The 27,142-nt window shown below is 41.2% G+C and overlaps 1 protein-coding gene across 2 annotated transcripts in view; it reads right to left on the bottom strand.

Moving 5' to 3' along the window:
- The window catches only part of RP1 (RP1 axonemal microtubule associated), a 325,691-nt gene that overhangs the window by 282,503 nt on the left and 16,046 nt on the right, over positions 1-27,142 (bottom strand). For both annotated transcript variants that reach the window (XM_075920696.2, XM_025183398.3), the window contains 2 exons: positions 8,186-8,907; positions 3,519-3,690 (listed from right to left, as the gene is read on the bottom strand). In XM_075920696.2, the coding sequence (XP_075776811.2) occupies positions 3,519-3,690; positions 8,186-8,830 (817 nt within the window). In that variant the 5' untranslated portion in view covers positions 8,831-8,907. The remainder of the gene's footprint in view (positions 1-3,518; positions 3,691-8,185; positions 8,908-27,142) is intronic.

Raw genomic sequence — 27,142 nt, forward strand, 5'->3', positions numbered from 1 at the left:
AAATGGCAAGAAACTGTTTTTTCTTTGTGATCTTGTCTGATATCTGTTTTGTGGGCATTAATCCTTTGGCGAAGTGTCTGAGATGTTTGTCCAATGTACATAGCAGACAGACACTTTCGGCACATGATAGCATAAATTATATTTCTGGATGCGCAGGAATATGTGTTCTTGATCTTATGACTCACTTGGTTAGGTCCAATAATGGTATCAGCAGAATGAATATGTGGACAAAGCTGGCAACAGGGTTTGTTGCAAGGGAAGGTACCAGGGTTGGTATTAGTGTGGTATGTCCTGTGGTTGTTGGTAAGAATCATCTTGAGGTTAGGTGGTTGTCTATAGGAGACTATGTAAATTGAAATGAAGCCGTGATCATTTAAATCGCGGCTTCATTTGCCTTTGCCAAAACAACTAATCTACATGGCTCCGTCGACGGAGCCATGTAGTTTAGACGTACCCTAAATGAAAACCTCATATTTGCTAGCCTCTGGAAATGGAATGGGGAAAAAAAGACCCTCAAAACTCTGAACTTCATACTCATATAACCCGAGCGTCTCTCCAACATAGGAGAGTTTTGAAATTGTAAAGTAAAATACATAGTTATTCCTCTTTATTTAACTGCAATTTCCCAATATTAGCTGATCAAACTATACAGATCTGTCAGCTACTCTCATATTTTAATACTGCCATCCTGGCCATGATTGTAGGCAAAATTTAGATGGAAGAGAAAAATTCATTGACAACCTTTATTTTTGTAGACATTTTATTTTCCTCAGAATTTTCCTACTTGTTCTCTTAATTCATCAGCAATTGCTGTACACAAAGCCTGGTGACTGGGAAGACAAGACATGTGGTACAAAAAACATCAGGGTGAACTATTAGGGTGGAAGCTGGGAAAAACTAAAGAGAGACAACTTAGGGACATGGAATATTGAGAAGGGGCACTGGTGAGGGAGTGGGACCTAGAGATGAATGGGAGCATAGTGTCTCCGTGCAGAGTGGTTGGCACTTGATCTTGTCTAGGCTCCTAAGCACAGCAAAGCAGCAGCACTTTAAAAATTAACAGAGAAAAATTAGCTCTTCCATCACTGCTTCCTGTGGTATCTAACACTATGGTGCTGGTGTCTTAATGAACCAAGAAGCAGAGACAACCATGTCAGGAAACCGTAGACAAGATAATGTTTTGGCACAGAAGTACTGTGTTCCCACATACATCTTAGGCACTCCAGACAGACCTCAACTCCCCTCACAAAATACTCTTCCTCCAAATCCCATGAGGCGCCAATGGGAAATCACCCATTCACAGAGGTAACTTTACCCAAAGACTCCTGAGAAATAAGTCTCAACCATAAGAATGTGAGGAATACAATGTCCTGTTGTGAGCTCTAGCTGAGGGTCAGGAGATTTTAATTTCAAATCCCTGTTTACTCTAGAGTTCCTGTGTGATCTTGGGAAATTGTCATAGCCTACATTTTTAAGAGTGCCTTGTGCCCAGAGAGTTCTGAAATATAGAGGATGGGTGCTCTGTACTTTTCTGAAAATCAGCTCTCTCTTAGGTGTCTCAGCTTGGGCACCCAAAATTCACTGGTCACTTTTAAAAATGTAAATTTTAGTCTTTCGGAGAAACAGCTTCATGTCTGTTCAATGTGGAGAATAGTGGTTCTCTATCATTCTTGGGTGTTGTGTGGATAAATATTAAAGATTGCAACTTGCTCAGATACTAAGGCAGCAGGACAATCTGACAGTGTACCTCACACAAGAGATAGAAACAAACAATAAACAAATAGAAACAAACCAACAGAATGCAGCTGAATACTGAATGAATTAAATGCTTATTTCCTTGCTTTTCCAAGTTTGCTTTAGTTAGGTAAGGGCATACAGGCAGTCCCTGACTTACGCGGATCCGACTTACGTCGGATCCGCACTTAAGAACGGGGCTTTCTCGCCCCGGAAGTCGGGGCGAGAAAGCCCCGTTCGTAAGCTGCTCCGGTGCCCCTGGTCTGCTGGAGACCGTCTCCAGCAGACCAGGGGCACCGGGCGGGTTCCCGCGCTTCTGAGGCTTTGCCAGAGCAAAGCCTCAGAGGCGCGGGGGAACCGCCGCTGCTGCCGCTTCAATCTGGGTGCCTGAGGTCTGCTGGGGACCGTCCCCAGCAGACCACAGGCTCCCGCACTGAAGCCACAGCCGCGGGGGGGTCCCGTGCCTCTGAGGCTTTGCTCTGGCAAAGCCTCAGAGGCGCGGGACCCCCCCGCGGCTGCGGCTTCAGTCCGGGAGCCTGTGGTCTGCTGGGGACGGTCCCCAGCAGACCACAGGCACCCAGATTGAAGCCGCAGCCGCGGCGGGGTTCCTCCCTCTGAGGCTTTGCCAGAGCAAAGCCTCAGAGGCTCTGCTCCCCGTGTCCCTGGTCTGCTGGGGAGGGGGGGGGGCGCAGCTAGTGTGCTCCCCCCCCCCCCCCCAGCAGACCAGGCTTTTGTTTTGGACTCTGGGGCAGAGCAGCTGGGGCGCTGCCGATTGGTCCTGCAGCGCCCGCTCTGGGCACTACTGGACCAACCCGGCAGCACCCCAGCTGCTCTGCCCCAGGTCCTGATTCAGCCGCTGCTGGTCAGTTTCAGCAGCGGCTGAATCAGGACCCTGGGGCAGAGCAGATGGGGTGCTGCTAGGTTGGTCCAGTAGCACCCAGGAGCGGCGCTACTGGAGCAACCCAGCAGCACCCCAGCTGCTCTGCCCCAGGCTCCCCAAGTCAGCTTCTGCTGAAACTGACCAGCGCTGACTACAGGAAGCCCCAGGCAGAGTTGCTCTGCCCCGGGCTTCCTGGAATCAGCTGCTGATCAGTTTCAGCAGCAGCTGACTTGGGGACGCCTGGGGTTCTTAAGTTGATTCTGTATGTAAGTCAGAACTGGCGGTCAGTTTCAGCAGTGTCTGAATCTGGACGCCAGTTCTGACTTACATACAGATTCAACTTAAGAACAAACCTACAGTCCCTATCTTGTACGTAACCCGGGGACTGCCTGTATATGGAATTAAGGATATGACAAGATATCTACATTCATTTAGTGAGCTAAGATCTGAACATTGCTTGATAATACATTTGCTTAGCTATAATACCATCCAAAAGTTCAGCTAAAAAGGAACCTTGCATTTGTTCTCTGTATCAAACAGTGTGTTTGTTCTCTTTTACCCAGGCTGTAGTACGCACAAAGGAAAACGTGGATAGATTAACTACAATAAGTGCATTTTAAAATAAGCCTTTATAGCTTTACATAAAATTCAAATAACTCTATTCGAAAGGCAATACATAAGCCAGCTGTATTTTTAACAGAAACTTGAATTCTAAATAGAAAATTAATGTTTTGATCTCTCTCATGCCTCCTGAGGAAATCTGAGGACAAAATAAATACTTTTGTTTCAGCTTGTATTCTTGAACACCCTTGATCCTGATTAGATTGCTAATTTTTTTTTTACATTAAAAAGTGTGAAAGAGATAAATTACTTGAGAAATTACAAAATAATTAAAGGAACTTACTATTTCCGCTCTCTGATTTGTCATTTGCTTTGGGGTACACGCGATTGGAGAGTCCTGGCAATTTAGCAGGTAGTGAATATCTGTGAGGATCATAGTTTCCTGGTTTAAATGGCTCTCTCCCAGCTGCCACAATAGCTCCAGAACACAAGATCAAAGACTGAAGGCTAGGAACCTGGAGAAGAACAGCAGCAAATCAAGTTCTCTGCATCAGTAACAACTAGTAATAATATAACAGGTTTATTTTTTCCGCATAGGTTTTTATACGTTTTATTTTCTATCCTATAGTTATATAGCATTGCAGCAGACTTTTACAAAGGCTGAAATCTATTCCAGATAGAATTTATTTCAACATTGGGTAATGCAATTCCTGTGTCTTTGTGAGTGAGTATGTAACTATATTAAAAGATGACACTGAGATGCAAAGTTTGGATCTAGATAAATATTTCCCTGAAGTTCAAAAGTTTAGAACTGAGGTTTGTATTCATCTCAATATAGAGACAACCAACAGCAATGAAATGAGTCAGGGAGAGTGAGAATGTGTGAGTCAGTGAAGGGAAGAATCTTCATATATTAAGGGGCTCTAGTATAGGTAGGTCTGTGCTGCATACTGTCAAGTATACAGAATTAGTAATGGACCTGATTTGCTGCTTCTCCCATTACAATTTGAGCCTCATAGATTGTGCTGTGCTAGCATGTAAATAACATGCCCCTTTTCTCGCTTTCATGTCTATTTGTGGAAATGAAATACAGAAGGAGGAAGAAGAAAAATTGTTCTCCTTGGCCTCTCAGGATAGAACAAGAAGCCATGGGCTTAAATTGCAGCAAGGGAGGTTTACATTGGACATTAGGAAAAACTTCCTGTCAGGGTGGATAACACAGGAATAAATTGCCTAGGGAGGTTGTGGAATCTCCATCTCTGGAGATGTTTAAGAGCAGGTTGGATAGACATCTATCAGGGATGATCTAGACGGTGCTTGGTCCAGACATGAGGGCAGGGGACTAGACTTGGTGATCTCTCAAGGTCCCTTCCAGTTCTAGCATTCTACGAAATCACATCTTCACCATATGGAAGGTGAAAGATGCAAATTCACCCTGCATGGGTTTTCAGCTGAGCTGAGTGTGATTCCCCTTTCAGTTATACTGGTGTAATTCAGAAGAAAATCCATTTTATTTAATGAAGTTACTGCTCATAGGAGAATCAGGCCTGTTGTTTCTGCCATGTTCAGCCTTTGTGGGCTAGGATTGGATGGGTGATTTATAAGATGCAAAATAACCGTATTTGAGGTTTTACATCCATAATTCACGCATGATGAACAACATACTGTTAAATGTTGTGTATAGCAATTGCATACTTTGAACATTAAAAATATAGAGAGCTAGAGCTAAAAATCAAGGTTACTTAGTTTATGGCATTATGAGCTTTTCTCAGTAATGTGGTTGTCATCCAGGAAATCTGATTTAGAATTTTGAGTATAAATGTTTTGCTTCTACATTAGCAATTACATTGTCAGGGAATCACAAAATGTAAGTTTGGAAGGGACTTCAACAGACAGAATCAAGTAAACCTTCATCATCCCTGACAGGTGTTTGTCTAACCCCTTCTTTAAAATCTCTAATAATAGGGATTCCAATATCTCCCTTGGAAGTCTATGCCAGTACTTGAGTATCTTTACTGCTACACAGGTCTTTCACAATACATGACCTAAATCTTCCTTGCTGTACATTTAGCCCATTACTCTTTCTCTTACCTGCAAGAGTCATGGAGAATAACACTCCTTATAACAACCCTTAACATATCTGAAGACTGCTCAGGTCCCCTGGTCAGTCATCTGTTCTAAATATTAAATATACCCAGTTTCTTTTAACCTTTCCTCGTAATCAAATTTCTAGACCTTTTATCATTTTCCTTGCTCTCTTCTGTACTCTCTCCAATTCATTCCCATCTTTCTCAAAGTGTAGCAACCAAAACTGGGAAAACTGCTTCAAATGAGGTCTCACAAGTGTCAAGCATAGGAAGACAATTACCTTCCACGTCTTACATATGACACTTCTGTTGATACACCCCAGAATTATATTAGCCTTTTTTGCAATTTTATCACCCAATTTTGTTGCCCATTTGTATCTGCGATCCACTATAATCCCCAGATCATTACCAGCACTTCTATTGCCTTGTCGGTTCTCCCCTATTCTATTCTTGTGAATTACAAGCAGTCCCCGACTTACGCGGATCCGACTTATGTCAGATCCGCACTTATGAACGGGGCTTTCTTGCCCCGAAGCTCACAGGCAGCGATCCGCCACCTCGACCTCCGGGGCGAGAAAAGCTGCTCCCGGTGCCCCTGGTCTGCTAGAGACAGTCTCCAGCAGACCAGGGGCACCGTGAGCGAAGCCGCAGCAGCGGCGGGTTCCCGCGCTTCTGAGGCTTTGCTCTGCCCCAGGGTCCGGCAACAAAAGCCTGGTCTGCTGGGGTGGGGGGGCACACTAGCTGCGCCCCCCCCCCAGCAGACCAGGGACACGGGGAGCAAAGCCGCAGTGGCAGCGGGGTGCCGCTCCTCTGAGGCTTTGCTCTGGCAAAGCCTCAGAAACGCGGGAACCTGCCGCTGCTGTGGCTTCGCTCACGGTGCCCCTGGTCTGCTGGAGACGGTCTCCAGCAGACCAGGGGCACCGGGAGCGAAGCCCCAGCCGCGGCGCCATCCCGCGCCTCTGAGGCTTTGCCAGAGCAAAACCTCAGAGGCGCGGCACCCCGCTGCCACTGCGGCTTTGCTCCCCGTGTCCCTGGTCTGCTGGGGGGGGGGCGCAGCTAGTGTGCCTCCCCCCCCCCAGCAGACCAGGCTTTTGTTGTGGACCCTGGGGCAGAGCAGCTGGGGCGCTGCCGGTTGGTCCCGCAGCGCCCGCTCTGGGCACTACTGGACCAACCCGGCAGCACCCGAGCTGCTCTGCCCCAGGCGTCCTGATTCAGCTGCTGCTGGTCAGTTTCAGCAGCGGCTGAATCAGGATGCCTGGGGCAGAGCAGCTGGGGTGCTGCTGGGTTGGTCCAGTAGTGCCGAGGAGCGGTGCTACTGGAGCAACCCAGCAGCACCCCAGCTGCTCTGCCCCAGGCGTCCCCAAGTCAGCTGCTGCTGAAACTGACCAGCGCTGACTTCAGGAAGCCCGAGGCAGAGTTGCTCTGCCCCAGGCTTCCTGGAATCAGCCCTGATCAGTTTCAGCAGCAGCTGACTTGGGGATGCTTGGGGTTCTTAAGTTGAATCTGTATGTAAGTCAGAACTGGCGGTCAGTTTCAGCAGCGGCTGAATCTGGACGCCAGTTCCGACTTACATACAGATTCAACTTAAGAACAAACCTACAGTCCCTATCTTGTACGTAACCTGGGGACTGCCTGTAGTCTATTTAATTTCAGATCAATTTATCAAGGTCATGTTGAATTCTAATCCTATCTTCCAAAGATGTTGGAACTCCTCACAAACCGGATGGATCTGCAAATTTTATAAGCATACTCTCCACTTCATTATTCAAGTCATTAATATTTCGGACCCAGAACAAATGCATGTAGTACCCCTTACTACAGTCATCTTCCCAGTTTGACAGCAAACCATTAATAACTACTCTCAAAGTCTGATTTTCAACAAGTTGTGCACACGCCTTACAGTAATTTAATCTAGACAACATTCTCTTATGTGGGACTGTGTCAAAAGCCTTACTAAAATCAACCTATGTCACACCTACAGCTTCTTCCCTCTACTCCCATCCACTAGGGTAGGAAGCCTGTCAAAGAAGGAAATTAGGTGGAACTGGCATGATTTCATCTTGACAAAATCATGTGGTTACCAATTATATCATTATTATCTTCTAGATGGTTATAAACTGATTATTTAATAATTTATTCTAGAATCTTCCTAGCTATTGAAGTTAAGGTGATTGGTGTGTAATTTCTTTAGTCCTTTTTTGTTTCCCTTTTAAAGATAGGTAACATGTTTGCCTTTCTCCATTACTCTGGGACCTCATAGTTCTCTGGGAGTTCTTAAAGATAATTGATAATGGTTCTCTGATTCTTCAGCTAGTTTCTTAAGTACCCTATGCTGAACTTAGGCTCTGCCAACTTGAATACATCATAGTGAAGATGTTCAACTTCTATGGGATGGGTAAGTTCAGGAATTTGTTCTGCTGCATTAATGAACCAACATCACTTAAGAGATTAGAAGCAGAGTACCAAAGAAGCTCTGCTTAATGTATGTGCTAATTGTGGTGCAGGGTTATGGAAGGGTAACATGAGATTGGATGAGTGGACATATTTGAAGGCAAAAATGAGAAAGGACTAGAAAAGCATCTTGTTCAGGAAATGCAGTCATTAGAGGACACAGAGAAGGAAGTGGTTTAAGAGAAGACTGGTGGACTTCCATGGAAATCTAGAATTAAAATTCCCTCATTTCAGTTACTATAGACCTAAGATGAGTGTACATGCTTCAGCAAAACTAACAAACTTTTTTGAAGGTCAATAGCTGTACAGAGACAGGTCCAAAAGGAAGGCAGCAGATGGTCAGGGCATAGGGGACCTTAAATTGATCAGAGTGGTAGCCAGCCATAAAAACCCAACCTAATCATTTGATTTCACTGGTAATATTAAAGTAAACATTCTGAAAAGCATATCTGATGCCACTGTTTATTCTCACCTTCCTGCCATCAGTAGTGTATAACTTCACAACTGGATACTGCATTAACTCACTTATGTAATCCAGAAAGGTTTCAAAATTTTGCATGTGCTTCTTATCCAGAACTATTGTGCACCTGTTTCTTATGTCACCATTTTTGAAAACAAGCAGCTTTTTAGGGCTTCTAATTTTGACTGCTCTGTCTTCCTGAACAATGCCATCTTCTTTCTCCCTGGCTAACCGCACAGCTCGGCGATGAGCACTAACAGGTCTGCTGATCTGCCAGGGCAATGGTTTCTTACTGGCCCGTTCCAAATTGATGGGCTTGATTTTCTTCTGATGGGAACAAATATAAGACTTTCCATCTTCAAGGTCCTCCAGGTTGGTGATGCTGTGTATCCCGCGCGGTGTACTAATATTCCTCACCCCAAATGGTATTGGGACTCTTTTGGACAAGTTATCCAGCAAGGCATCAAATGTTTTGAAAGATCGATTATTAATGACCATTTTGATCCCATTAAACTGAGGGTCTCCACTCTTATAGAAACAGATTCGTTTGGCCACAACAGGTTCAGTGACATTAAAGTGGCGAGTAGATAAGGTCTGTTCACTCTCTGAGGAGTTTGGCTGAAGCATTGAGTAATTGGTGGATGGCGTCTCACTCATTTTGACTGCAGTCTGGAAGCAGGAGGAGACGGATGTAAAAATTTTCTCACAAGTGCAGTAACAATGTAGTCCTCATTCTGAAAGATGCAAAAGGCAAATGTGTAAGAAAAATCTTGCCAAAAATCACTGACTTAAATGGGTCCAAACTGTTATCTCTAAATTCCACAAAAACACCAGTGCTGTAGGATTAAGTTAGCGTAGCTTTACTTTCAAATACTCTCAGAACTCTCCAATATAATTTCATCTCTTATCGTTTTGGTACAACAGCACTTTCTTTAGAACAAGGCACTTTGTCAGACTCGAATAGTAATTAGAGGCTTTCTTTTTTTAAGGATGAATGTAATAACATTTCACACATGAAGTATTAGAAAAATCTACATGGGGAGGGGAGAGTTTATACAGAGAAATGAGCCATAATTCAGTCAAAGGTAAACAGAAACTGAAAGGCAATAAATTTTATTTTGATCTCAAATGTATATGTTTTACACCAGTGCAACTCCATTGCAGAGATGCTACTATCCCTGATTTACTGCACTTTCATTGACATCAGTTTAATGTTTTAAGTCATGTTTTGGTGGTTATAGTTAACAGTCTACTTTATAAATTGTGACAGGCCATTTGATTTTCTATTGTAAGCTTTGCCTTTCATGATACATAACTCAACCATTTCAATATTTGCATTTGTGCCGATTGAAATCTTGTTGGTCAAATGTGAAATTATTTTTTCCTAGGAGAAAAAGGCTTAAATTAGTGTAATCCTTGATAAAGACAAAGCCATTTCCAGTGCCTTTAATTAAAAATGGCAGTTTTCAGTCACTAAAACTTTAAAATGAGCTTTACAATTCTGGTAATCTAAGCAATATTCTATTTCTGAGAGCAATGTAAACAAGGGACTGTTCCCCTTGTGCATCATCCACATGTCCTTGCTCTACACTCAGTTAATTGAGTTACAATCCCTTAATAACAGTATTTTATTCTAATAGTTGGCTCGCCCTGGCCACAACATACACTGGAAAAAACACTGGAAAAAACCTGGTTTATAAACTAATCAGCCTGAAGAAAAGATCTCTCTACCAAAACCAATGTCCTTTTCAAACACACTTTTCACAAAAAGGTATATATCACATTTGTGGACTCATTTGTTTTCTAAAAATAAAATAAAATAAAAGCCTAAATGAAATTCTGACTGTGCCATTTGGAGGCAGATGGCAGATTGAATGGAAGAACATGCTACCTCCTTCAGCTATTAAACATTTTTCTTAATGAAACGGGGAAAAGTGCCCTGTTTTAAAGAAAATATTTCACCAGTTACATACTGTAAATCAGGCCCATTCATCAGCTGCCTCAAACTAGATTGCAGTATCCAACAGCAGGCACCCAAGTTTGAAAATATTGGTATTCAAATTCAAAGCTGTTGCAGGCTTCATAAAAATCTGATCAGGAGAGTCTGATGCAATTTTTAAATTAAAATGTTCTTACTGATTCTGCAGGCCCTGTGTTTCCCTGTTTAGGGCAGCACGGAGGGAGGCGGGGAAGCAAGCGAGGGTCTTAAATAGAGGATGTGATGCAGCTAACATTAGATGCTTTCCTGATGCTTGCCAATATCATTTCATGGGTGGCAGAGTAATTAAGGCTGGCAATGTAACTGGGGAGTAGCCATTTTATAAACCGTGCATTCCTATGAACACAGGAACTTTTTCAGGGGAAATGCTCTTGGGAGTTAACATTGCTCATAGTAGCATAAGCTTTGCCCCTCTGGCTTGCAGGAAAAAATGCACATACAACAAGACACTCAGGGGCAGCATGGCTCATAGGCATCCCCCAATAACCCCACTACCTCACCCCACTCAACCAGCGCACACAAGCTCAGGTTACTATTCCACCACATGTGGAATAGAAGACTTGATAAATGGATGAAAGTGTCATGGCAGCATGTTGGTCTCAGGTTATACTGAGTGGGTTTTACCTCCTCACTCTCTCTGCATACCACTTCCATAAAGTAAAATTATTTGGGTTGAGGGGATTTTGCCCCAATCTCTTAACTATTAAAACAACTACAAAATTAATTCAGGTGGCAGTATTTCTTTTGAAGTTTCCAAAGGCTACTCACAACAGCTTTTAAAATATGCTGTTTTGACATCATTACAAGTTGATACAGAAATTCTTAGGAAAATTACTGTTTTGGAAACTGATCAGGGTCTTCAATAGAAATAACGTTTATACCTAGACACTAGAAATGTATAATCCAAAAACAACCACAAATTAAAGCATAAAGACAAATACCAATAATCAACTATTATGAAGTAATTACACACACAGAAGAGTAATTGACTAGCAGATCAGATCTTCTCTCATGAAATGTAAAAATACTACAATAATTATCATATATTCCAAAGTACTTTAGAACTGAATCATTATTGCATTCAGTATATTGCATGTTTTTAGTTTGTACATGTGTTAGCAATCAAAGCTAATAAAAAATGTTTAGACAATAACAGAAGGGTTTTTATGCATCTTACACAATTTCAAAAAGTGGATAATCAACATATTGTATAAGACCTTATTTCACATCAGAGGTCATAGTTTTACCACTATAATATTTTCATTGTAGCTTAGTTTAGAGTTTTTATAGTTTGAAAATGTTCCATGTGACTTGTTAAGTAACAGTTGCCTTTGTATAACCACAAATTTCTGTTTATATCATATACATCTCCATTTTATAAATAATGCTACTCTGCTAAAAGACAAAACAGAACTCTGGCCCTTTGTTTTCACAGTCAACACCTCTTTCAATTTAAGAAACTACACCACTGTTTCTATGCTTTAAAGGGAGAGATTAAATTTAAGCAGTATATTCAAAGCTAGAGAAAGTAACCATTTTTCACAGTAGTTAATTTTTGTATTATAACATTTAATACTACTCACCCACAGTTGCATCCTATGTAAATAAAAGGATAATCATCTTGTTTTCAAAGATGTATATTATTGTAGGTACAATTGACCATGCTATATGAAATGAACATCTTCAGTCTTATCCTAAGGAAGCCTTGCTATAAAAACATCACAATCAATTTGCTTAATCTGGGCTAATGCTAATCCATGACTGGGTTTATCTGAGGTAGTCATTGGTCAAAGCAGACAATCTAGCATTTCACTCAGCAAGTCCACTCACTATTTTTTTATTCCCTTTGTTGTTATAATATTTATTTCTAATGTGAATTTTCTTACCCACATCCATATCCCTAGCAATGCTGTTACAGACTCAGAAGTCAAAGATGGAAAAATCTCCTAGGTAATTCACTCCATCTCCCTGGCAGTATTCCCTCCCAAGTATATTTTTCTAGTTTTTAGCTGTAAATGTCCTCAGAGATTCAGATTCCACCACTTACCTTGGGAGACCCTACCACACTCTTACAGATCTCAGTGTATGGAAGTTTTCCCCAACATTCATTGTCTCTCTTAGTTGTGTACAGTTGTCAAATGATCAAATCTCCTTTTCTTTGTGCTTCAAGGCAACTGGGCTGAATGTTTATAATCTAGTTACTTATCATTCAGCTTTTGTACTGTAAATAATTCCATGGTTTTCTTCCCCACAGCATTCTTCCCTCATAAACACTTTCCAGACCAGTACAGACTGCATCCATAAAGAGTTCTGCTGTTCCAGAATCGACATTATAAAACTGACTGAACTTCTATTTTGTTTCTGCAGATGCTGAAGGATTACATTGTGTTGTGGCTTCACTATTCCATGATTTGATTTTGTTTTAAAAAGAAACTATTGTGCCCCCAGATGGTAACTGTTCCATCTAATTACTACCAAAGGTATAATCTGATTTGAAGCTTCTTTACTTAATCGGGCTACAGTAAGCTTTCCATACTAGCTCAGTGGGGTAGCTACAAGAAAGGCTGCTCCTAGATAGCATTATTAAATATCACAGTTATTTTTTCAGAGTGGCATTTTCTTCCTATGCTATACATTCAATGTTTAAACAAGTATTAAATACTGTTTCAGACTTGCTTATCCCACCTTATACAATACATACCCACAGACATGGTTTGCTTGTATTGCAGACTCATTTCAGCAATAAATACTCATTTCTTAACTTAAACAACTTTACTAAAATAATCATTTAAGTCTCAAATAGATGTTAATGAGTGTAATTGTACTGATCACCTTTCCAGGCAACATTCTGTTATTTATACTTGGCTCTTTCCCACAATAGTTTATAGTAGCTTTTGGTTTATTAAAATCTATTTCTCAATATATAGTCAATATGTGAGCACTCATAAGTAGTAAATAATTTTCTGATGGGTCTAAATTGAAGGGTAGCCTTGAAATTGTGATAGAGTTGACTTCCTTTTAAATCTAATCACCTAAAATCTAGTGTAGTCTTACTTTGGATGATGATCACTTCAGCCAACAAGCTGCATCTGTGTATCACTGGAATTTGAGACTCATGAGATTAAACTCCTGTGCCTCTGGTGAAGATAAACAAGTGTCTTTGATTGACACTGTAGAGGAGCCTTCAATTGGTAAGACTCACAAAGCTTTCCTCATGACAGCCACAAGCTAAAGGATTCATTACTTCCCTTTCTGTACCACAACCACTACATGAAAGAAAGCAAAAGAGACCCTGGTTCCAGCCCCACAATTCCCTCACCTCAAGAGAAGCTCCCATCAGTGACCAGAATTTGGCCCTTCATATTTGAAAAATTGGTATACTATTTTTGCACAATATTTGTAAAAAAAAATGTAGTAATACAAAATTAGTCCCAGAAAAGTTAGACAACGTAGCAGTGATTAAAGAGTGTATTTAGAGGTAACATTACAATTTTCTGAATAGCTATAATGCTCTCTTCTACATTACATTGTCTTCATGCCTGACTGGGAAATTTCTTCAACCTGAGTATTGCACCCATATTGATCTCCAACTTTCTTCAAAGGAGCCATGATCTGGCTGAAAAAGATTTGTATTAGGCTACAGTTTTGCCTTTAGTGTTTAAAAAATCCTGTGCTTTGTATTTAAAAATCTTATTTGGTTCTTGGTATATACAAACATTACTGTTATTTAGCACTCATAAAGGACCACAGACACTGTATTTTACAAAATAAATACAAAGTCCATGCCCCTAAATGCCTACAATCTAAATTTAGATTAGGACATCAGGAAAGATAAATAACAAACACAGAAAGCCCTAAACATGTGGAAGAGGGAACTGGGACAAGGATGAATAAAGTGTCCAGCCACTGCAATGATGAGGGCAGATAGATTAGATAAACAGACAGACACCTGGTGATTTGAAAGAATAGGGTAGGCATATAGAGTTACATAATAGTTTGGCTAGTACATAAAGTTATATTTTATGGCTCCTCATAGAAAGCATAATTTATTAAGGTTGTCCAATAGTTCTTTTATAAGACTGAATACCTGTCACATTTTAATCATGTGAGCTAAAATTTTCCAGGCCTCGGCCAAAATGTTCAGCCATTTCTAAGAACAAGGCTAGGTAAAAATACATTGTTTTTACCTATATTAGAGAATTCTGCTAACATTTTATCTGCAAAGCTCTAATGCACCTATTCTTTAGAGCAGTGACTTAAGGGGGATGCCTTAGGGTGAGGGATGCTGTTTGCAACTTGTATGAGAACATGCCCCAATTTGGCCATATTACAGGCCTTTGAAAAACTGCAGGATCAGTAAAGATGCACTAGTGGGTTTTTTAGTAGCTACACACCCTGAAGATTTTGTACACAGTGAGCATGCTCCAGCCTGGGGCTGACCAAGAAGTTCCCTGTCATTGCAATTCTGGGCAGCTGCAGGCTGTGCTGGGTCTGGCTCCAGGATCCTGAAATGAGAAACAGGGAACCTGTCCCTCCTGTGAGCTCAGTGAATGCCCAGGAAGCTCAGGCAATGTGGAGGAAGAAGCTGTCTAGTTTGAATGCAGAGGAACAAAACACAGACCTGTGAAGGGGAAGGAGGACAAGAAGCCTAGGGAAGTGCAAACTGGGACTGAAGTGTGACAGGGAAGAGAAGGAAACTCAGCCTTGGGAGCAGAGGCTCAGACTGTGACCTGCTGTACAAGGAGACTGGGACTGGTTGCCAGGGGAGGAATTGCAACCGACTGGGCAAAGAGTCTGGGATCAAGAGCTGAGGAGGGAAATGGAACTGAAAGCCGCTCAGTTGGAATGGGGAGGAGACTGAGATCCGTTGAGGAGCTGGCGTGGGGAGTGCAGTTGGCTGGGCAAAGAGACTGGAATTGGGAATCAGTAGGAGCAGGGAAAGAGGGAGCAAGGAAGGGAGACTAGGGGGCTACATCTACACTGGCCCCTTTTCCGGAAGGGGCATGTTAATTTCACCTATCGTAGTAGGGAAATCCGCGGGGGATTTAAATATCCCCCGCGGCATTTAAATAAAAATGTCCGCCGCTTTTTTCCGGCTTTTAAAAAAGCCGGAAAAGAGCGTCTACACTGGCCCCGATCCTCCGGAAAAAGCGCCCTTTTCCGGAGGCTCTTATTCCTACTTCAAAGCCGGAAAAAAGCGGCGGACATTTTTATTTAAATGCCGCGGGGGATATTTAAATCCCCCGCGGATTTCCCTACTACGATAGGTGAAATTAACATGCCCCTTCCGGAAAAGGGGCCAGTGTAGACGTAGCCATGGAGTCTAAATGGTATTATTATAAAGGTGGGTGCAAAAATTGTTGAACATCATATTCAACTAGTAGCTATCACTGCTTTGCTGTGAAGTGGGGAGGGTGCCTCACACAGGTGCTGCATGGGCCAAGCTCTGTTCAGTGGTTTCATCAATAACTTGGATAGTGGATTGGAAAGTAGGCTTATTGTATTTTCAAAATTACACCCTGCTGGGAGGGATTGCAAGCATTTTGGAGGACGAGATTAGAATTCAAAATGACCATAACATATTGGAGAATGGCTCTGAACCAAACAAGATGAAAGACCTATGCAAAGTACTATGTGCAGAAGGAAAATGCAAATGCACAGCTGCAAAAAGGGCAATGACTGGCTGGGGAGTTATATTGCCAAAAAGAATCTGGGGATCATAAATTGAATGGATCAATAATGTGACATAGCGAATATCATTCTGAGATTTATTAACCGGGAGGTCATACGTAAGACATGGGATATAAGTGTCCTGCTCTGCTTGGTATTGGTGAGGCCTCAGCTGGAGTACTGCCTCCACTTGTGGGTACCCCACTGTAGGAAAGATGTGGACAAACTGTAGAGAGTCCAGAGAATAACAAAAACGATAAAGTCTTTGAAAACCTGTCTTATGAGGAAAGGTTAACAAACTGGGCATATTTAGTGTTGACAAAAGAAGACTGATAGGACAGGAGGCATGCAGATAACAGTCTTCAAGTATATAAAGGACTGTTAAAAAGAGGTTGGTGAACAACTGTTCTCAATATCCACTGAAGGTAGGAAATGTGGGAATGGGCTTAGTCTGAAGCAAGTGAGGTTTAAGTTAGATATTAGGAAAAATCCTTTCTAAATGTAAAGGTACTGAAGTTCCATAATAAGCTTCTGTGGGAGATTGTGAAATAGGCTTCAGATGAGGTCTGTCTGCATAAGTGGCTGGACCTGATGACTTCTTGAAGTTCCTCCCAGCCCTATATTTCTATGATTCCACAGTGTCAGGAAGGAACTGGGACTAGCTAGGTAAAGAGACTGGAGACAGAGAGGTGGAGAGACTCTGGCTATTTCTAAACTGCAGGCTTCTTTTGGAAGAAGCTTTTCCAGAAGAGATCTTCCAAAAAAAACTTCTTCTGAAAAGAGAGCATCCACACTGCGAAAGCACATAGAAAAAGCGAACTGCTTTTTCGACAGATAGCATCCACACTGAATGGACACTATCTTGTATGTAAGCTGCGGTTACTATGGGCGGAATGGCCACCAATGCACCTCTTTCCTCTTCTGGTGAAAGAACTCCCTCTTCCCCATCCACACATGCCTTTTCCCAAAAGAGCTCTAAGTTGCAGGTTACATTATTTGCCGGTATCATTAAGTGTCTAGAATATTAGTTGATTACTTCCATCACAAGAACATTACATTATGTGGCATGCTTAATGATATCTGACCACTGAGACCTGAAGTAATGGGAAAGTAGCTCAGATACAGTTCTGTATATGAACCTTGCATGCTGCCTTTCTTCAGCATCTTTGGCTCAAGCCCAGTAGTCCATGGAGCACAAGAAGCATGCACACACAGCCCTGGTCTACACTAGGGAGTAATTTCAAAATAACTCCCCTTATTTTGAAATAACAAGCTGAGCAAACACACTTCCAAGCCTGTTATTTCGAAATAAGGGGCTGGTTAGTTCAAAATCTGTACTCCTGCTTTCCTTGGGGAATAAGCTTATTATTTTGAAATAAACCATTTTGAAATAATTTCCTAATGTAGATATACCCTCAGAGAACAAGAAGTGGTGTGCCCAGCCTATAAAATTTCAATCGCACATGCAGCAGTTATAAAGTGGAGCTTGTTTGAACTGCTGCACAGAAGTCTGTTAATAAGTCTCTTTTTTGATCAGGTGTTTCTGTGAAGTAAATGTAATCATTATCAAATGAACTGACCACATCACAACTGAAAGGATAGCAAATACACAGGAGGTTAGAAACAAACTACAAAGTGCCATAGAAAATAAGAGCAATGGTTCCACAGGTACTTTGGGAACATTTGGAAATAAAAAATGTTAAGTCATGTTACCAGAGAGAAGAAACAAAGAGAAAGATGTAAAATATTGCTGCTCCATATTTCTAATGAGACCATTCTGTGTTTACTGGTATTTGATGTTTCATATCAGAGTACTACCATTATGTTGCTGTAGGGCAGTTCCTGACTTCAGCTCTGGTCCTTCATTTGCAAGAGAAGGTAAAGGTCAGGTGACACTTGGAACTCCCGCATAGGTACTCAACAGAAAGCACAGCAGACTGAGCTAATGCCCACAGAAGTCAATGGGAGACTTTCTACTGACTCCAGTTATGTCAGGGCCCAACTTCCCACAGCAAGTGGCAGCCATTCTTCTAAGAACTGCCAGTGGAAGAGAAGAAAGCAAATGTTTTAGAACCAGGGTCCAACTTTCAGCTTTGTTTTCATTCTGTGGAAGTCGGAGCAGTGAGTCAACACTTAATTCCCTCTGAAGGCCTCAGGGATGCTGAGGATTCAGGCTGACCCACCTCCCCGTCTATCAAGAGCAGCATTGTTAAGAACAAGAAGCAGAGTCTAAAAAAGAAATAAATCCGCCATATTGACACTGGCACTATTCTGCTGTGTCATGGAGATCCTCAGGTGCTCCTGGGGCCAGAACTAGAGCTCACTGAAGTCAATGAAAAAATCTCCAGTCAGCATCAGTAGTCCTTGGATTGGACCCAGAGGCCCAAAAAGTGTGGTGTGTCAAGGCAATTTCTGAAGTTGTACAATGTTGATGCATTATTCCTTCTTCTTTACAGCATTTGTCATTTCAGCCAGGAAAAAAGACCTTGTAAATCTTGATTACACATTAAAATATTAATGTATGGCCTGACACCCCTAATCTACTTTATAGGTCCTAGGTTATTCTCAGCATCATAGAATTGAAATTGATGTCTAAGTTTAACAAAATGGGATCAATCATTCTGCCCTTTTCAATGACATTTCCTATCTTTTTAAACAGATAACTAGCATCCCAGGTTGAGAAACATATGCAGCCCTTTTTATCACAAGTCAGAATGGGGTCAGAGGTGTGTGTGACGTGGCTCTCCCTGACTGGCCATCCTATGCCCCTGGAATGATGCTCTTTGTTTCGTTTGAGCCATCTGGGGCAACAGTTAACAGCTGATTATTTTTATCACTTAGATATGAGTTACTTCTTTAAAATGGGCAGTTGCTACAGCAGTTATTGCCATTGGCCCTCTGACCCAGGCAAATGCTGATAGCATGCCTTACATTTCCAAGTCCCTTCAACCTCTAACACCTCTGGTTTTTTTAATTGGAGTGTTCAGTAAGGTATGGAATTAGGAAATGGTTATCAAGTTGAAAAGGAAATTATCGCATTAGCAGCAGGGGCTTGGGTTAAGTTTCTCTGAAATGTGCCCAGCCTGTTTACATCCTTTCCAGTAAAGCCTTCCAAAAATGTGCCATTATTAATATGTTACTTCTGATAAGATTGAGACATTGAGTTCGCATTGCATTTTGATGTCTGATCTCCATTCACTTTTTATCAAGTTCATCCTCACACACATTTGTCAAGAAAAATTTGACTGCCAACAACTGAAGACCCAGACATGAGAAAAAAGGGGAAAATGTCACTGGAGAGGGGGAAAAATGGGTAGTTAGACTGGGCTCAGTATAATCAGCTTTGAAAGCTGCTCCTTTGGCTGTGTTCAGCTGTTTGCCCACAAAATCTGGCCAACGTGGACCCAAATCTGAATTTCTCTCTAAATTCCCATCACGGGCTCTTGGTGCAAAATCCTGGCCTCAGTAAAGTCAGTGGGAGCGCTCTTGGGCCATGTCTACACTAAAGCCACTGCAGTGACACAGCTATATCACTGCAGTTCTGCCTCCTTCCCAAGAGGCAGTGCTAGATCGACACAAGAATCTTTCCATTGACAGCTGCAGGGAAAGCGCTGGCCTTCTCCACTCTATTTTCAGGTCATGTGCAACTGAAACAACTGGCTTTCCTCAGCCAGCTTCAGGGAAGCATCTGCCTTTGCATTGCAATTACATTATCCAATGCAGTGATACAACATCAATGTCTACAAAATGTCTCTTGATCAAAACTGTTAACGTAAATTCAACAGACACATACTTGGCTGGGTGGAATGGTCCTATCTTTCCATACAAGCCATCCACCAAACTCTAGTGTTGTGATCCTAAGATGTCTGTGGGTCTCACATTCTCTCTCACAATCTGTCAAATACATAAAGTAGGTTACTTTTATCCTCTGCTGAGCTTCTCTCTTTATGATTTAAATCAGTTTCTTCACCTAAATAATATTGTATGTGTCTTAGCTCAAGCATTACACTGAGTCATAAGAATTGTGTTATTAGACCAGCTACTCACTTTAATTTTGGGTCAGAGTTCATAAGGAACCACTTTCTTCCTATTAAGGATTTGCTATGAGGTTTGTATTCTCCACTGAATATTAATCACATTTAAGTCATACTTTAAGGCAGGGCTACTCACCATGCGGCCCCTGAACCACATGCAGCCCACAACCTGTTTGTTTGCAGCCTGAAGTGCAGTTTGGATTTAAGAAGGCTCGACACATGGCTCGCAGGTGGGAGCCAAAACAAAAAAGAAGTTAATATAATGGTCTTCTATTGATATGTGTTTTAGTAGTTAAATTCCTGTCATTACTCATTAAAAGTGCTGTTATGTGTGTGGAAATTGGGTAAATATTGCATTTTATTAATATCAGCAGAACTGACATATGGGACCTGCGTGTTGTGTAGTCTTGCCTTAATCTTTGTATTCATGCCCATCAGTGTGAAAGAAGCTAGCTGCATAAATATTTGAACGTATATGCAACCACACTTAAGTTGCAGTCCTCGGCATGTGCTGTGAGTATCATTGTGGCCCCTGGGGCTTCCAAAGTTGAGTAGCTGTGCTTTAAGGTTTCATTGCACCTCATGATGCAATATTTGATCTTTACCTAAATTTCTTGGTGTCTCATAAATCTTTAAATCATTTTGCATACAAGCCATTGACTCTTTCAGAGAGGCTGGTTAGATTTTAGAAGAAAGGACTACAAACACAGGACATAAGCTCCTGTAACCAATTTACTTTGTGGCCTTGGGCAAGTCACTTATCCTCTGTTTGACTCCATCTATTTATCTGTAAATGGGGGTATGGATATTTGCCTCTCTCCTTCAAAGGAATATTGTTCAGCTTAATTAACATCTGGAAAATGTTTCAGACTGTGAATGACAAGTAGCTATAATGGAAAATATGGGTCTTTTGGCACCCCTGCAGGACAACCCCAAATTCTGCTACGCCCTGCCTCAGTTGTATCCCAAACCAGACAGTAATAACCAGGTGTTCGGTGTTATTTCCCTGCTGAGGTAGGCAGCTCACAAAGGCACTATGACCAGAAAGCTAAACAGAGGCAGCTGAGCCACCCAGTGTGGAAAGGGACGAGGAGTGGTGCTAACCAGAAGTCAGAGCAAGAAACTCTGGGGTAATATAAGGGCTAAGCTCATTGTCAGTTCAAAAAAAATGCAAACCTGCTTATAAAACTGCATGCAAATAATGGAGCTGGAGACTTTTACTAAATGGGTGTCTCCTAAATTAAATCATAGCTTCCGCAATAAAACCCCAGCTTCAAGTCAGTGACCTATGTTTAAACAAGAGCCTCTAATGAATTTCCTTTCTACCTGTGACTCAATGACTGAAGTATCCACACATGCACACATTTATATATATATATATATATATATATATATATATACATATACATACACACATATGCACATGCACATGCATGCAAAGACACAGTTTCCCCCATTATTTTATGCCCTTTCCAATATACTGTTTACTCACCACACCTATGTACTATCTATTGTGAAAGCTATTTTTTTAAAATCCTTTCCATTTTGTTTGGTGGAGGGAGGAATTGTACTCCAGAGTGACCCATACCTGGCTGGCAGTAATGCACGTTTTAATGGCGTATTGGTCATAAATATTTGTATGAGGTTTTAAAATGAACAGGTTAGGAAGAAAGAAATTCAAATACTATATTTTTTTCTATTAATTTATTCAGAGTGTATTTCTGTGCTGGTATTTCTGGCATCCTGCCAGTTTCTCAGTTCAGGATAGCAGTAAAACATGGCACATGACAGATAAAGGATCAAAGACATCTGCTTGAGGACAGAAAAAGTAATGCCAGTGTCTTCCAATCCAACAATACTAGGCTTCAAAGACACATCATATTTCTGATGATCACCATAGCTAAAACAAAGCCCTCACATATCCTCTTCTCACTGCAGAGTTTCATACAGATGATCACATTAAATAGAAAATTATACACAAAAAAAACTTCACAATTTTAATTAAAGATACAAAATAAAATGATTACTGCTATTTACTTCTGTTTAGTAAGAATTACTACTGAAATTATTTGCATTCATTTTTCAAAATCAATTAGTAGAGCTTAATTACTTAAAGTAATAAAATATTCATAAGCAAAGAAAACTTCCATAAAAAGTAGATGGAATAAAAATATTGGTTCTATCCTTAAATAACAGTACCGTCAGAATGAGGTTTAAGAAAAATACTATGCAGGGCCATTGAGCCATTTAGAGCTAGCCTGGATAAATACCAGACAATACAGGCAGTCCCCGGGTTACATGGATCCGACTTACATCAGATCCCTACTTACAAACGGGGTGAGGCAACCCCGCACTAGCTGCTTCCCCCCAGCAGACCAAAGAGACGCAAAGCTAGCGCCCCTCCCCAGCAGACCAGGGAGACGCAGAGCGGCTTTTCTCAGCAGACACCTCATCTTGAGAATAAAGGACTGAGGGAAGTGAGGTGTGGGAGAATAAAACTGAGCTCTGGAGAAATGTTTGGCTAGAGTTTCCCCTACAATATGTACCAGTTCCGACTTACATACAAATTCAACTTAAGAACAAACCTACAGTCCCTATCTTGTACGTAACCCGGGGACTGCCTGTATACTGCAAGAAGAATCCTATGTAAACAAGATGCTGAATTAAGTGACCTACTAGAAATTTTCAATCTCTACTTTCTATGGACCTAATCCTGTGCTCCTTGCTAGACCTAAACTGTTTTCTTTACAGGTAAAATCTATTATCTATTTGTCAGTGTATGTGCAGTGTGCCCAGATACATGATGGCAGCGCTGATGTCAATGGATGGAGTGGCAGAGTGTGGAGTGGCAAAGTGAACGATGGCACAACAATAAACAGCAGCTGGAGCATGTGTTTGTTGAGCTGCATTTTAAGGACTTCACCCCAGAATGCTAGATTTGTGACTAGGAAACTTAAATACATATGTGTTTTCTAGTAGGCCAAGATTTTTATAATGCATTATTTGCCAAGGTCGTTATATCACATCATCACTACCCTGAGAGGTCATGACCTTGTGCAGTTTCTGCTCTAAACTTTTTTAGTATTAGAATTAATTTTTATATCAGAATGGCCACATTAGGTCAGACCAATGGTCCATCTACCCCAGTATCCTGTCTTCTGATAGTGACTGTTGCAGAGGCTTCCAAGAGAATGAACAGAACAGGTAACATTTAATGATCCATCCCCTGTCACCCACTCCCAGCTTCCAGTGCACAGAGAACAGGGACACTATCCCTGCCCTTCCTGGCTAATAGCCATTCCTGGCCCTCTCTTCCATTAGCATATCTAATTCCTTTTTGAGCCCTGTTATAGTCTTGGTCTTCACAATATCCCTTGCAAAAAGTTCCAAGGGTGACTGAATTGTGTGAAGAAATACATCTTTTTGTTTGTTTTAAACTCGTTGCTTATTAATTTCAGTGGGTGACCCCCTTGGTTACATGAAGGGGTAAATAGCACTTCCTTATTCATTTTCTCTACATTGATCCAGATTTTATGGGACTCTGTGAGTATGTCTACACCTCAGCATTATGTCGAAATAACAGATGTTATGCCAAAATAATGTATTGTGTATCTACACAGCAATTCCGTTATTTTGAAATAAATTCAAAATAATGGGCTTCTGACTTCTTCAAACCTCGGTGTATGAGGAGAAAGGGAAGTTAGAGGAAGAGTGCTCTATTTCAAAATAAGTGTTGTGTAGGCGTGCCCAAATTCAAAATAAGCTATTTCGACTTAAGCTATGCAATTAGTGTAGCTCAAGTTGTGTAGCTTATTTTGAGATTAGCCATGCTGTGTAGACGTACCCTATCACAGTCTCTCTTAGTCATCTCTTTTTCAAGATTGGCAAAACCCACTTCAGATAATGAGCTAGAGAGAAATAACAGAAATCCAGTATTTTATAACAGAAAAAGGAGAAAAAAGATACCTGTCAATTGCCTCGTTAGCACCAGCTGTATAATTGATGGGTACCTTTTTTTCCTGTCATAAAATAATAGATTTCTGTTATTCCTCTCCAGCTCATTATCTGAAGAAGTGGGTTTTGCCCACAAAAGCTATTGATACTATATGAGATATATAGTATCATGAGCTTTCGTGGGCAAAACCCACTTCTTCAGATAATGAGCTGGAGAGGAATAACAGAAATATATATATTTGTTTGTCTCAGAGGGGTAGCCCTGTTAGTTTACAACTTTAAAAATGAGTACTTCTGTGGCATCCTAGAAACTTTCTCACTCTTGTACGTCTACTACTAAAACCACGTGGGTCACTAAATAACGTCATGCAGACAGCTGTTACAACAGTACTAGATCTTTGTCCAGCAATAGAAGCTAATCGTAGATCAATTGGAGGTATCCATTGAAAACATACTGGAAGAAGCAAAGACTTCAGTCCAAAAGTCGACTAATGAAGGTACTTATATAGAAACTATAAGTGAAGAGAACAAAAAGTGTTTGTTAAGCCAAATGAAATGTACACAGACTTGATTTTTACAAATCTACAATAGTGATTTCTGGATTCTACCCAATCTCCATGTAGCTTTCACAGATGCCTACCATATAAAACATCTGGAGTTAAGTGGAGTGAGGTATTACCAGCAATGGGGCTGCCATGTGATCAGGACAGAACAAAGAATTCACAGCACAGAATATCATATGACGAACAAATGAAGATTTAACCTCAACTTCTCTCTCATCACTAGTAGTTTGACCCAATCTTCTTTCCTGTGATGAAAGAACTCAGAATCCATCTCTTGCTACTCCCAGTCACAACAGCTACAGCTGAGCATTCTTTTTCCTCGTCAGATAGAATTTTGTGTTCTCAAAGAAGTTTCCTTCTACCTAATCGTGAGCTTATCATGAAGGACTGAAGTAATGGCCATATAAGAAGACCCAAAGAGATGTGCAAAATTACAACAAGAAAGCAAGAAAGATGTATATGTAATACTTCACAGAAGGCTTCAGTAGCCAACTTTAATTTCTGTGACAATTTTAAAACATGAGTTAAATGTAATAAAATGGTTGCAAAATATTTTCCAGTTCTCACTATTGTGCCACACAGCCCACCTTTGCCCTCGAGGTCTCAATCCTCGCTGGCCCCCACTTCTCTATATATTCAAACACACAAACCCTAATTTCAAACCCTGGGGAAAATACTGTTGGAAACATTATTTAGATGCAATAGCACTCTTTACAACACATCAGCGGTGTCTCACAAACATCTAGCTCCCAATTGGTGAAAAAGGCCTGGGGAATGGAGTTGCAGCTGGTGAAGAGGTATAACCAGACACTCGATCTTCCACTAAGAGGCAGCTGGAAAATAGAGCCCTATTTTTTTTTTAAAAAAGGTCCTGGTCTCATTCACTTATTTTCAGCGCACAGGAAAACTGAATAATAATTATTGCCTTCTGATTTTGCTAAATTAATCACAAATTCATACTAATCAATTTTTCATTTAATTGTGCCTCTATATTGCAATATTTAAACCCATATCAAGCAAGAAGACTCAGATTTTCAGTCTATAATGCAATACAACAAAAGGAAGGATTGTTCTATTTTGGATTCAACAGCATTTTAATATGTGCTTTAAATCTGAGAGCAATGTATTGAAACCGGTAAGATGTATAGTTTAATACCTTAGAACACTGAACTATCAACACAGAAACATATTCTAATAGAAACTTACTTAAGCAAAGGCCTGTTTTTAAATTTAATTTAACCAGGGCAAACCAAGGGCATGCTTAAATAGATTTAAATCTGGTTTAAACTGATTTAGCTTAATTTGACCTAAATTAAGCTACATCAATATAATTCATGTTTAAATACATTTGTACATGTCCACTCAGGGCTATGTACCATTTAACTATCCATATTTAAAAAGTGATTTAAAATGTAAGTGCAACTTCTGATCCACTAAAAACAGAACAATATTGAGCATTGAATACATGAAGTACTTCAATGTTCTTTATTGATATTAATAAAGGATGGGATTCTCAAAGTACTCAGTGTTGGAATAACTCTGCTCCCTTTGTAGTCAGAGATTACTGTAATGGAAGAAAGTTGGGCCAATGCTCAACACTTGTAAAAATTTCAACATAACCCTCTCAATGGGTGTTATTTCTATATTAAACCACAGTTCTGAGACTGAACATATACTGAGATACTGTCAACTTTAAATCTGTCAGTTTAATAAAGAGCCACCTATCTTCAGCTGCTAACCCTGCCAATTTGGGGGGCTATATAATCCTAGGATCCAGTCCTACTAATGCTTTCAAACATGCTTAACTTTACTTCTCTGAGTAGCATGGTAAATTTAAGGCCTTAGGAAAGTGTTTGCAGATTTGGGGTCCTAATGAAAGGCATCCACCAACAATTGGTGATATTGAGTCAGGCTAAATAATCAGCTATGTAGAGGGAAACAACAAGGCCATTGACTATAAATGAAGTGTGATCACATAAAGTAACCACAGAATGTATCTTTTCTAAGCTTTTTCAAGTATTGTTCTTTTATGAGTTTCTGTAACAATACTAAGTAAAAATGTGAATAAGGTTTGGGGTTTTTTTTTTAAGTTAATAATGTCCCTTTAAGAAACTGATTCTGAATGTAACTCCTATGTAAATCCACATTCGTTAGGGCACTCTGAAGAAATGGTTTCAGGGAAGGCAAGGAAAGTGCTCATCTGACATCACTGGCAACTGCCTGGGGTTAATCCCCCATCATTCAGCCGAAGAACACTGTACAGGTTGCACCTCTCAAATCCAGGATTCTCTTGTTTGGTTGGCAACATCCATGGTCTAGCATGACCACAGATGTTCCTGGATGAGAGAGACCCATGGTAGGAGGGCCAGCAGCTGGGAGCCGGGTGCAACCCTGTGTGTCTGCTAGCAGCGAGGTCATGCGATTGAGACTGTCTGCCACCCGGCAGTGGGGCTGGGACCACAGCAGCCCAAGACAGGAAGCCTGACAGTGACAACATGATTGGGGATGCCTGCCGCTTAGCAACAGGGCCGGGGATGTGGCTGCAGCATCCCAAGAAGAGAAGCCAGCCGCAGCAGCTCGGCACAATCAGAGCAGCAGGGACCACATGTTGCCTGGCACCAGGGCTGGGACTGCAGCAGCCCGACTGGGCAACATGCCGTTCAGCAATGGGCCTGGAGCTGCTTGTCTGACTGGCAGCAAAGCCGGTGCTGGGGCCGGCCCACAGACAGCCCAGCTGGGCAGAAGGAGC

Source organism: Pelodiscus sinensis, chromosome 2 (assembly GCF_052426305.1).
Source record: "Pelodiscus sinensis isolate ZL-2025 chromosome 2, ASM5242630v1, whole genome shotgun sequence".
Taxonomy (NCBI): Eukaryota; Metazoa; Chordata; order Testudines; family Trionychidae; genus Pelodiscus; species Pelodiscus sinensis.